The following is a 13,469-nucleotide window of genomic DNA, read 5'->3' as shown; positions in this document are numbered from 1 at the left end:
TCAAGGCACCCCGGAAATAGCGGGTCACAAGAGTGTGACAAACATACAAAAGAAGTAGAGGAAAATGACAATAGTAAGGATAAGGGAAAAAAAAGCAGTTCCCTGTTGCAGTTCAGGCACATTCAGGAACTCACGGTTGACATCTTCTTCCCTCCCACTCGTGGGATCTCTACAGACGAGGCATGGTACCCACAGACTGCCAGATGACTTATTGTGAGCATAACATTGTTGTGCAGCCCATCTACAATTCTACTGTGCATTAAAACGAGAAATGTCCCCCTTTTGGGAATGGCCTAAAGACACTTCAGTCTGTAGTACCGCCCCCGGGGGGTTAGTTTCATGAAGTGCCGAAGATTTTAGATGTGTCACTGAAGTGAAGCACAGATAACTCAAACACGTTGGGGATTGAAAAAAGTGTTCCACGCATCAATAATTTGGGTAAACCAATTACGAAAAATCAAAGAGAGATCAATTGGAGAATGGTTAATTGTATGAGCTAATCCTTAATTGTGAGATTTCCGTGTTTGTGTTATCTGTGCCTGACTGTAAAAACAAAAGAAAGGGGAGAGATGAGGACGATAGGTCTTTCATAATAATAATAATAGATAGCATTTGTATAGCACATATCCCCGCTCAACAGCAGACTCTATGCGCTTTACACTATTATTACCCCAGCAGACCCTCTGAGAACACTCAGAAACATTCTCAGCTTCCTGGGAAGCATACAGTGCAAGCAGCTGATTAAGCGCTGATACACTAACAAACTGACAAGATCTTTCGTGTAAAGTGCATTTCCCAAGGACACAATGTCAGGCCCTTGACGGGATTCCAACCCACGACCTTACGGTTGCAAGTCTGAGAGCCTAACCACTAGGCCTCCGACGCCAGGAACGAAGGAGCACACCACACCAGAGCACCTATCAATTATCTACCTCCTCCTCCTCCTTCTTCATGCGCCACCTCTGAAACAGACACAGGCAATCATTGTTTGCCATTCATTTCTCTGCTCAGATGCTCTCAAAATAACCTACATAGATTACCGGACTTGTAATCGTGAGGTTGAGCGTTTGGGGGTTCAAGGCCTGAGCCTGACCTTGTGTCTTTGGGAAAGGTCTTTTCACGGAATTTTCCTCACTTCACTCAGGTATGAAAGGGTGCCGGGCCAAACAGCGAAAGATCTTGTCAGATTGTTCGTGTTTTAGCTCCTGTAAAATGGCAGCTTACACTGTTTATTGCTTCCAAGAAAGTTGAGATTGTTTCAGAATGCTATCTGGTCTGCTGGGGTAATAATGTAGATTGTGAAGCGAACAGTAGAGCTTGCTTTTGAGCTGGTGTTTTTGCAATACAAATTCTATTTGTTATCATTATTATAACTATTATTACATCACCCTAGTATTTTATTAGTGGGTGGTTGGCGGGTACTCTGGTGTGGTTTGCTTCTTCTTTCCTATCAGACATCTATCGTCCTTATCCCCCCCCCCCCCTCTTCTTTTTTATGTTTGTTACTCTCTTGTAACACCTCAAATCTTCTGGCGCTCATAAGACCTTATGCAGTTGTGAGCGTTGTAAAACCTGTACTAAACTAAAACTAAAACCCTGATATTTTTCCATTACCAATATATTCAAATTATCTCAGTACGTAATTCTAGGTCGACCTCTATGATTCTATCCCTTCTGCCTTACAATGGACAAGCGACTCAACGCAGAAACTGGAGATTTCTCCATTATCAGAGGTCTTGTGCAACATACCCAGATTTTTTCTTTCTCATCTCTTCCAAAAAGGCAACCTGAAAAAAAGACGAGTAGAAAAGTTACTGACATGTTTCCTATTACAGATGGTTCGAAGTTGAATTATAAGGATGAGACGAGAATGTGTGTGTGTGTGTGTGTGTGTGTGTGTGTGTGTGTGTGTGTGTGTGTGTGCGTGTGTGTGTGTACACGTTGTGAAACACCAAACCAATGTGCCAGGATCTGGACAATAAAGATGTATCTTATCTTATCTTTCTGACCCCTGAGATTTGGCCTGTTTGCACAGCCACATCACCAATCCCATGGGACTCTATATTTATCATTACAAGAAATTACGATGCACACTGCGTCGCACTCCTTCACCCTGCTACTCTCTAAGACTTGCCTTGTCATGAATTTTCAGCATTTCATTCCAGGAAAAAAACTTACGGACTTGAGTTTTGCATTGCATTATACAAACTGATTAGAAAAGGGATAAAATAACAATACAATTGTAATATGCCTCCTGTTGTTACTGTAAGATACACACCTACAGATAGTTTATCCAGATACTTTACATTTGATTTTTTCCTTCCTGTGGTGTCCTTAGGATGTGGAGCGGAGGTGCAGGTTTCATTCCTGTGCTGTGTGTGTCGTCCGTGATAGATATATAGCATGATGTTTGAGGAGAGGATCTTTTTAACCACATCCAGCCAAACACTAGATTGCACCTCATTTGTCATTCCGCGTGGTGTAATCAGGCGGTCGTCAAAATTATGAAATTGAAGAAACTAGCATTTTTCTGCCAGTTTGGCAATTTTCATCGAATTTTTGTTTTTTGGCTGAACACCATTGTTGTCTAATTAAGAACTAATTTCTGGGTGGATTTTACTGAAAAACGTTGATTAACTCATTCGCTACGTATTATTTTAGGCTTGTGGACGAATTTTTTTCGGGAGGGCGAATGAGATGATGACTAGTGGGCAGTTAAAAGGTCTTTGGGGCGACAAATTCAATAAATATCAACGTATGAGTATGATATACCAATATTTTCAGTATGGATTGTATAATACATCTGTAATGTTCATTTATGTATTTTTCAATTTTGGTTCCTGTAAGAGGCGACTATGCAACACAATTTTGATTGGATGCGGATAAAATTTGAAAATAAAAACTTTATAATCTTTGGTGAAACTAAAAAAATATGCTTGCACCTCGTCAAATGATATATCAAAATAACCATAAATGAATATAGAACTGGAAAATATTGAAAAGTTTGCAGTTATTTACATACATTCCATAATATTTGTACATTTTGATCATAACCTCCGATATTGAAAAAAAATATAAAAAATTTTAATCTCGAAAAACGATCACAAACAGATAAAAACCCACTCGTATCTAATATGGAATTATTCAGAATTGCATTTGGAATAAATCTATACATGTCTGGAGTGGCACTTTTTGTGTAATTTCATCAAAAAGTATTGATTTTGGGGAGAAAAACATATTTTGACAATTTAGATCTAGACGTAGATCTAGATCTAGATCTAGCACTCAAAAATATTGATTTCTAAATAACAGTGCATTGGCAATATGAGTCCAGTCGTATCAATATTATAAAAAAGAGTCCTACACTTCTTTAGTGGGCAAAATTATGATAGATTTTGTTGAGTAAAATTACTAAGACTGGTGTCCGGGCTATAATTTTGGCATCGCGATAAAACAAAGTCGAATAAACTACGAAATCGTGTATCAAAACTGAATCAAAACTTCCGATTTTCAGTGGAAATGCTTGACCCGGAAGTCAACATTATATTATGACCTTTATTTTAACATGGATATGCGGATTGGAATAGAATCTAAGCTAAAATTGAAGATCGGTCCTCGAGGCGGCTTAGCGTACTGACGGCACATTATCCGCGCCGCCCCCCCACGGCTCGGCGAAGCGAATGAGTTAAAGGCACAAAAAAGTGTAAGCTTTCGGTGTCCAGCACTATCAAGCTATGGAAAAACACAAACTTTGACGGCCATTTTCTTGCTAATTTTACCTTTGAGACCAGGGGACCCCACCTTCTTCAATCTCAAATATCTTGACTTTTATTCAAGAAAGATGGGCATTTTTTTCACCGATAGCAAGACAAGCTTTGAGCAGATACCAATAACTCCACATGTCTAAACATTGATGGGCGCCTGATTCCATTGCGCCGTGACACGTTTTTAGTATCATAAAATTTGCAAATATACTTTTCTTATTTTTCAGTTATATTTTAAATTTTTAGTGTTATCATATTTTTTTTTTTTTTTTCGGTTTACAGTTCACTAAATTTGGAAATAACTTCATTAGTTTACGATTACGAACCAGTTTTTGTTTGGTCTCAGGAGTCAGGTGCTTCAGCTGCTGCTTCTTATTGCCAAAGTCGGTGACCAACGACTGGAATCTCTCCATCTGAGGACAAATCAAAATACTTGACAAATACTGTGCACATCTGTTTCTGATTCTATAAATCTTTTCAACTTTGCATGGATTTTATTTTTTAGTAGGAGTTTTACAGCACTTGCGACACAATAAGATCATGTAAGTGATGAATATTAGAGGTGCTACAAGAGAGTAACTCACACAAAAAAGAAGGAGAAGAGGTCGGGGCGATAGACGTTTGATAGGAAAGAAGGAGCAAACTACACCAGAGCACCCACCAACCACCTGCTTTGCTTGGACTGGGAGTTGGGTTAGAAGAATGGACAGATAGAAGAGGATGGATAAATACTAGAATAGACGGAAGGATTAAGAGACAGACAAACAGAACGGACAGACACACAGTCGTAAGTCATGTATGTGAGCAGAATGATATGATATGAGAGTGTATTCCATTTATAAATAATGGGACACAATGATATCATGGCACTGTTGATAAACAAGTCAGAAGAAGGAAGTCCTCAATGTGAAAGAGTTCATGCGAGGCAGTCTGGAGAGCAAGTCAAAAGGTACCTTTGTCCCACCTGACTGAAAATAATCAACTAGTGATCCTTTCACTCCCTCTATCTCTCTTTCTCTCCCATTCTTTCTGTCAAGTTTCACCAACATTACACAGATGAAAACGCTAAGAACACAGAAAATATGCTTCATCAAAAATATATTGGTAGGGTGGAGGCCTAGAAACAACAGCTACGCGAAGTGGTGGGTCTAGGGTGGAGGTGGGGTGGGGGAACAACCCAGCGGGCCAGCTTAAACAAGAGCTCTTTCTTTCTGATTGCCGTCGCCAACGCCAAGCTGGGATTGTCGGACGATGACTGAGGCAAAGAATTTTATTTTCACAACATATGGTGATAGTGACATGGTTGGTCCGTTCTTCGCTTTCACTCATTTTGGGCGTTCACTTTATCCGATCCCCCCATGAAACTGGTTCATTTTAACCGATTGTTCAAATAAAGCGTGTTCACTTTAGGCTGTATCTGAATATCTAGCTGTTACAGCTTTTGGTGAGAAAAGTTCCTCATTTTTTGGCCTAAAAATCTGGAACACCTTGCCTCAGGATCTTAGAGAAACAGCAAATTTTGATAGGTTTAAGCGATTGCTCAAGAATCATTTGTTCAATTGTTAGTTATAGTGTGTTAGTAAGTGCTGATTTTTTAATATACATGTACCTATATATTGACATTTTTTTCACTGTCCTTTCGTGTATAGTTAATGTATGGTTGTGAAAGTTCTTCTTCATGTGGTTAAACTGGTTTTTCTTGCTTCTATGAAATATTATTTTCTTGTGTGAATGATTATGTGATTGGTGTAAAGCGCTCAGAGCTTACTAGTACAGTAGAACACGGCAATAGCGGGACATTATGGTCAGGGAGAAAAATCCTGCTGTAAGCGAGTTCCCGCTGTAGGAAAGGAAACGGGAATTAATACCTCCCTTCCATATCAATAAAACTTGTGCTTTTGATTAGTCTTCCTTTTCTTGTCAACTTTGTAGATTATCTCGGCTTTTAATTTGAGTGAGAAGCATTTCCTTTTGTCCTTGTTGGAAGTCATCTTTGCCTCGGTTTCGTTGCTTGTGCTGTCTGTCGTACCGGAAGGCCTACTGTAGAACTGGTGAAGTGGATTCGTGCGTATGCCTATGAGCATCAACGATCACAATTCAATTAATCAGAAATCACACACTACACCCTCTCCTTTTCTTTTACTTCTTGGGCTAGCCTAGGCCTAGGGCTATGGACTATACTCTCTCATACTGATCCTCTAAGCTAGGGCACATCACTTTTGAAGTGGCTCACGTAACACGTCTCTCCCCACCAGCTCTTTCTGCCGCCTGTCCCACCTCACTCATCACTGGACTGGCCATTCACAACCCCGCACCGCTGACTGCCTGTTTGGAGCCCGCCTACAATCCCCCCTCCCCCTTCCCCCCTGCTAGAGCTCGCTCAATCTCTCCAACTGTATCCAAGTTCGGATCTTTCCTTGCCCTGCTAAACCCGAGAACGGGTAATTGAGTTTACATAGAGAAAAAAAGGGGGATTCCGGTAAGGTCCCGCTGTAGTCATGTCCTACTGTATGGGATAGAGCACCATATAATACAATCTATTATCATAATTATTATTATTATTATCACAGAAGAAAAACTCACATAGGGTTGAGTGTTTCCCGACTTGAGAGCTTGGTATGCCTCCAGCCTGAGCTCCTCCACACTGATGTCGTACAAACCTGAAGGAAAAAACAGGAGCAACGGATGTAGTCAGACATGGCGGTGGAGGTATCGACATAGAGGGAATAGATGGGTCAACGGATGCAGTCATTTTATTTTTTAAAATTATAGTAGAGGGTTTTACGGCGCTCGCAACTGCATAAGGTCATATGAGCAGCAAGGGGTGGGTGTCAACAGAGAAGTCTTTACAGGGAATCAGACTTACTCTGCTCACCTCTCTAGCTTCAACAGCACAAGGTCTGCTTCGACTATCAAGGCACCCCGGAAATAGCGGGTCACAAGAGAGTGACAAAAGTACAAAAGAGGTAGATGAAAATGACAACAGTAAGGATTAGGAAAGAAAAAGCAGCAGTTCCCTGTTGTAGATCAGGCACAGTTATGACCTTGACATGAGTCAGCCCATTTACAATTCTACTTTGCTTGAACGAGAAATGTTCCCCCCTTTGGGAATGGCCTAAAGACACTACAGTCAGTGGCACAGCCCTGGGGGGATGATGCAGTCAGAAACGGCGGTGGAGGTATCTACATGGAGTGGATAGACGGGTCAACAGACGGCGGTGGAGGTGTCTACATAGAGTGGATAGATGGGTCAATAGAAACAGTGGTTGAGGTATTAGTTTTAGTAGAGGCTTTACAGAGCTCGCAACTGCATTAGGTCATATGAGCACCAGAAGTTTAGAGGCGTTACAAGAGAGTAACAAACATAAAAAAGAAGAAGGGGGATATAAGGACGATAGATGTTTGATAGGAAAGAAGGAGCAAACCACACCAGAGCACCCGCCAACCACCCACTGTGTTGAGGTATCTACACAGAGTGGATAGATGGATCAACAGAAAGCCATTCCATCCCCACAGGATCTCTATCTTCCAATTACATTACAAAGTAGAAACATCAGCACTCGAAATAGCAGTCACCATTCTCTTGAATCACCAAAAATCTAAAGCCAACACCGTCATTCTCACAGATGCCAAATCTGTCCTACAAGCTCTCCAAAAGCCACAAACAGCTCAAGTACGACAACTCCTTCCACTCCTAGGTGAAAGAGGAGCAAACATTGACATGACAACATTTAGACACTGCAGGGAAAACGTTTCAATGGTATCACGTCAGTGGTCTGGTGATTAGGCTATCAGGCTTGTAAGTAGAAACTCATGGGTTCGAACCTCGTATACGAAGATCCCTATGCAGTGTCCTTGGGAAAAGCAGTTTACCAGAATTTAAAAAACATTTTTAAAAGATTTCATTTGATTTTGCTGCACAATTTTATTAATATGAAGCAAGAAATGCTGAAAACATCTGTGTTGCTTTGTAATAGTTATTTATTGGAAGTCTCTTAAATTGCTATTGACCAAGGTTGAGTCATAATTGTGAAATCTAACTTAATAATAATAGATAGCATTTGTATAGCGCATATCCCTGCTCAACAGCAGGCTCTATGCGCTTTACATTATATTATTACCCCAGCAGACAATAGTACACTCCGAAACATTCTCAGCTTCCCGGGAAGCATACAGTGCGAGCAGCCGATTAAGCGCTCAAACACTAACAAACTGACAAGATCTTTCGCTGTCTATAGCCGGGTACCCATTCTCACCTGGGTGAAGTGAGGAAAATTCGTGTAAAGTGCCTTTCCCAAGGACACAACGTCGGGCCCTTGACGGGATTCGAACCCACGACCTTACGGTTGCGAGTCCGAGAGCCTAACCACTAGGCTACCGACTTCATAAAATACAGTCCCTGTAGCTTGTTTTTCAAAGGAATGTATCAGTGAAATTAATGCTATAAAACGTTAAAATCTAAGAATCAATTCATTGGCTAGCTTCATAGACTAGATATTGGGCTCTTTTTCTTCAAGCCTAATAATAAGGTCAAATGCTTTCTCTAACAATTCAACACAAGAAAGTCAATTTAGTATGAACGAGTACAAAACCTGGCAATGATGGAATATCTTTCTCAATGGAAATGCAGGAAAAGGGCCACATTTTCGACTTCTCCCACACCTCGATCTCCCGCGGCAAGTTGTTCCTGTGGGAGAAACAGAACAAATATTCATGCATATAATCAACAAAGATCCACAGGGAGTGACGTGGCTGACCCTATGTTGAATCAAGCCAAGTGGAAAACAAATTTGAAACAATTTTTTAAAATGAAACTTTTCAACAAACATGTCCAGGATCTGTAAAAAATACTTGCACACACTAAATGATAACTCGACTTACACAGGATCCACTGGTTGGTTTTGGTTTAGAGTATTTTGTGATTGCTGATTTGAGTTTGCAACCCATTTAAACCTATCCCTGGATGAATCCTGGCTGTCGTTGTTTCCAAAGGTGACTCTTGACTTTCCCCAAGCATCGTTGTTAAGTCCAAACAGACTTCTTTGCACATCACCTGAAAGAAAAAGAATTACTTTTGAGAAACCCATTCTATTAAAAGAAAGTAATTTCTCTTCAACTCCCCCCTCTACCCCCCCCCCCCCTTCCCTTTTCCCCCCTCCTCTCCATCATTGGTCGACTTGGGATTATTTATGAACAAAGAGGCTAGCCGTACTTAGATCTAGGTTTGGCCCTATCAACTGTTCTCAAACCTGTTGAGTACACAGGTCTCATTAGATCGAGATAGGGATTATTCAGGTTTAAAATACATGCAAGTCAGTAAGGCACCTTTTGGTTTTGTCTGAAATACAAATACTTTAGGCATTGCAAACCAAAAATTTCATTTACAATTCAGCCATCAATAATAAGTACCGCTAGCCTGATTGTCTAGCCGTCCTTAAGTACGGCTAGCCTAGCCGTCTAGCAAGTACAGCTAGCCGTACTTATCTTAGGCCTCTATTAGCATTACAAAACAGGTCTCATTAGTAATTATATTCAGGTATTAAATACATACACTGACACTAAGGCACCTGGTTTCGTCTCAGAAATACAAAAATACTTTCGGTTCTGCAAACTAAAAATTTATTTTCAATTCAGTAGGCCTTTTTTTTGGTCAGTCTAGCCGTCATTGTCTCATCATATATTAAAAATAAGAACGACTGGCCCAGCTGTCGGCTAGCCAACCAGTCTAGCCGTCATTATCTCATCATATTTAAAAATAAGAACGACTGGCCCAGCTGTCGGCTAGCCAACCAGTCTAGCCGTCATTATCTCATCATATTTAAAAATAAGAACGACTGGCCCAGCTGTCGGCTAGCCAACCAGTCTAGCCGTCATTATCTCATCATATTTAAAAATAAGAACGACTGGCCCAGCTGTCGGCTAGCCAACCAGTCTAGCCGTCATTATCTCATCATATTTAAAAATAAGAACGACTGGCCCAGCTGTCGGCTAGCCAACCAGTCTAGCCGTCATTATCTCATCATATCAAAAATAAGAACGACTGGCCCAGCTGTCGGCTAGCCAACCAGTCTAGCCGTCATTATCTCATCATATATTAAAAATAAGAACGACTGGCCCAGCTGTCGGCTAGCCAACCAGTCTAGCCTACTTAAAAGTACGGGTAGCCTAGCAGTCTAGCCACATTAAGTACGGCTAGCCTCTCCCATTTATTAATGGACAATATTGGTGTGCAGAAATTTTTTTTTTTTTAAACCTACAAGTGTGTCCTGTGCAGAAATTTTTTTTTTTTTTAACCTAAAAGTGTGTCCTGTGCAGAAATTATTTTTTTTTTAAACCTACAAGTGTGTCCTTTGATGAGAGACAAAAGAAGAGTGAAAGCTGAATATTGAAAACGAAGTGTATACAGACCCGGTAACCGGGAACAAAGTCACGAAGTATACAGACCCGGTAAGGGAACTCTTTTGTGATTTCGGAAAGTTTCAGCGCCCAGACCCGGTAGTGTGTGTGCGTGTGTGTGTGTGTGTGTGTGTGAGAGAGAGAGAGAGAGACAGAGAGAGAGAGAGAGAGAGAGAGAGAGAGAGAGAGAGAGAGAGAGAGAGAGAGAGAGAGAGCAGGGGGAAGTGCTAGCAAAATGTATGACATGCCCCAGTTGGCAGGAGGGAACGAGAGAGATATATATATATAGACGTCTAGTGGGAAATAGGTGGGGAGAAAGAAAGACAGAGACAAACAAAGAAAAAGAGAATGCGAGCAACAGAGCGAGAGAGAAATAGAGAGGATGACTGCTCGAGAGAAATTATGACATTGTTCTTTTCTTCAAATTGTAATTCCTCCAACTCCAAAATGGAGGAAAAACGATCGTTCATCGAAAAGACATCCGCAATCTTCATTTAGATCTAGATCTAGATCTAGATCTAGGCTAGCCTCGAAACTAGACCAAGGATTTATGTCTGTCTGTCTAGATCTAGACCTTGCCTAGGCCATAGATCTACCAGAAGAACCTAGGTCTACCCTGAGCCAAGAGGGCGCTGAAACTTTCCGAAATCACAAAAGAGTTCCCCTACCGGGTCTGTATACTTTGTGACTTTGTTCCCGGTTACCGCGTCTGTATACACTATACTACTATACACATGGCGTTAAACTTAGAAATGACGCATCTTTCTGAATGGCTGCTAATTTTAGCAATGTGATGTCATCACTTCCTGGGAAACCCACATGGAACGACGTGTTTTCGGTAACATTTCGGATTTTCTAGATCTATTAGGCCTACCTGGACATGATGGAAGACCGCACGAAAATTGCCGTAAAGACGCAGGAGGACTAGATAATATCTAGATCTAGATATCTAAATTTAGATCTACCAACCCCCCCTCCCCCTCCTGCATTTTTAATCACTAATACATTTTTAAAAATAAACAACAACTTCAAAGCAACTCTACAAATTAGGCCTATAATTTATGGAACTGTTGGTCAGTCGGGAGGAGGAAAAGAGAAAAAAAAAACTGTCCGGGACCGGAATCGAACCGCTCCAAAAGTCATTGCTCGACATCAAACGCAGACGCGCTATCAAATCAGCTATCAGAACTTCCGAGAAAATGGTGTAGATTAAGCATAATATACATAGACACTTCCATCTTTGGTTTGGTGCCATGCGGTTGTCTATACTTAGATGTAGTCACGTGATCGGAGGGGTATCCTGGTCTGACGTCAAATAAGATGGGCGCCTTACCTAAAAATAGTTTGCATCATTTCTACTTTTAATCGCATGTCTACTATTCACTCCCTATTGAAAAACAAGTAGGCTATCAAGGTATTCCTTAGAAAGAGACAAGAAAAGACAAAGTGTGATGCATCGTGGAGATCTAGATCTAGTCTAGTCTAGATCTAGATCTAGATCTAGATCTAGATCTAGAGGAGGATATCAGTGTGGTGGAAGCAAGACTGAAAGACAGAGAATGAGAAGGAAGAGCACTAGGACTAGGTCTAGATTCTAAATGGCTATGGCACTATGACAAGTTACCTCTTGGGTGTTCGTTTCTACAGTTCTCTCCAAATCGACACTTGTTTTCCAGGAAATAGCGACAGACAACCATCTTCCTTCGTCGGCAAAATCCTGCACGCTATATGTAGGAGGCCTAGAGATCTACAGTACAGCCTCTCTTCTACAGTACAGAAGTTGTAAGTAACTTTACATTTACAACTTACTGTTTACACAGTTAAATCTAGATTCTAATAAATCTAGATCTAGAGTCTAGATCTAATCTAGATTTAGTCGTCTACACTACACTAGATCTACACAGTTACAGTTACTGAGTTAAGACTGGTGTTTATGAAAACAGTACGGAGGCGGAGCACTGCATTCGATAATCACTCTCGATCAGGAATAGCCTGCTCATCAACATTGGCTCCTGCGAGCGAGTGTTTGTGTTGTGTTTAGTGTTTCACTTTCGGTTCGTCCTCCGCAGGTAGCACTTCCGGATTGGCCAGGTGTTTGCCACATTGGCGTTCAATGAGTCAACGACAACGCGGTCCCTCTTCTGAAAGTAGTGAAAGGATGTTACAGGTCCTTCAGAGAGTATTTTAATGTTGTCCTGGGAAATTAAACTTTTGAAGTTCAATAATCCAAGAGGCTGCTGAAAATAACTAAACTAGGCTATGAAAAAGGAATTTAAAAGAAATCTCGTCTACGCTTATTATTATAGATCTACTACAATCTTAATGAATTAATTAAGTACTATCTATCTATTTATCTATTCAATAAATTATTTTTTTTTTAGTTCTATCAGTTGCTGGAAACCGGTGTTTGAATGTAGCCTGTATGAAAAAGAACAAATTTTTTCGTAGGCAAAGCAAATCGCAGCTGAACAACAAGCTTTATTATGACTTTACAATCTATAAATATATGATCACGTATACATTAGGCTACCCTCAGCAGACCTGATAGCTCTGAAACAATCTCAACTTCTTAGAAAGCATGTGCAAGCTGCTATGTTACAGGCGAACCACTGCCAGACCCGAGAACTGAGTTAAGATGGAGCCAATTACTATTAGCTTTAGGGGGATATGTTGTAAGGTCCTTAGATGGGGCAGGTCTATGAGTAAAAGCGCATCCTGCGTTTGGGGAACGGGTAGGGTAAGGGGGGGGGGTGAGTGGTAGGGTGTGTAGGTGTGTTGTGCATGTATCTATATGTGTGTGTATTATGTTGCGAGCGCGAGTGTATGTGTGTACGTATATATATATATATATATATATATATATATATATATATATATATATATATATATATGTATGTGTGTGGGTATGTGTGTGTGTGTGTGTGTGTGTGTGTGTGTGTGTGTGTGTGTGTGTGTGTGTGTGTGTGTGTGTGTGTGTGTGTGTACACGTCACGCGCCCGTGTGTGTGTATGCTTGCGTACGTGCGCTGGTGTGTGCATGATGCATACGTGCAGGAAAGAGTAGTAAGAAAGTTCTTGTGTATATCACCAATACACAATGTAACATTAGCGGTTGTAAACCCTATGCAGGGAACTCCGTGTATCTATGAGAGGCCGGGAGACTGTGGCGAACATGCTCAGCAGCCTTCACACCAGAGATTTTTAAAAAATATACATGTACTTACTTGGAATTACTTGGATCCATAGCTAGAATCATAGCAGGCGGCACATGTCCATAGCTGCTCATCCCTCCTTTCCAGCGTCCACCCCA

The 13,469-nt window shown here is 40.9% G+C and overlaps 1 protein-coding gene across 1 annotated transcript in view; it reads right to left on the bottom strand.

The window, feature by feature from the left end:
• Positions 1-12,225, bottom strand: part of LOC101860925 (nucleoporin NUP42) — a 15,144-nt gene extending 2,919 nt beyond the window's left edge. Inside the window, exons 1-6 of the mRNA XM_005108023.3 lie at positions 11,785-12,225; positions 8,646-8,817; positions 8,357-8,451; positions 6,348-6,424; positions 4,091-4,177; positions 1,750-1,787 (exon numbers count right to left, since the gene is read on the bottom strand). Coding sequence (XP_005108080.1) covers positions 1,750-1,787; positions 4,091-4,177; positions 6,348-6,424; positions 8,357-8,451; positions 8,646-8,817; positions 11,785-11,857 — 542 coding nt within the window. The 5' untranslated portion in view covers positions 11,858-12,225. The remainder of the gene's footprint in view (positions 1-1,749; positions 1,788-4,090; positions 4,178-6,347; positions 6,425-8,356; positions 8,452-8,645; positions 8,818-11,784) is intronic.
• Positions 12,226-13,469: the final 1,244 nt, after the last annotated feature.

The sequence above is a fragment of the Aplysia californica genome, unplaced genomic scaffold, assembly GCF_000002075.1.
Source record: "Aplysia californica isolate F4 #8 unplaced genomic scaffold, AplCal3.0 scaffold00652, whole genome shotgun sequence".
In the NCBI taxonomy this organism is placed as follows: domain Eukaryota; kingdom Metazoa; phylum Mollusca; class Gastropoda; order Aplysiida; family Aplysiidae; genus Aplysia; species Aplysia californica.
The sequence above is the reverse complement of the archived record's forward strand: the minus strand, read 5'-3'. Positions and strand labels throughout refer to the sequence as shown.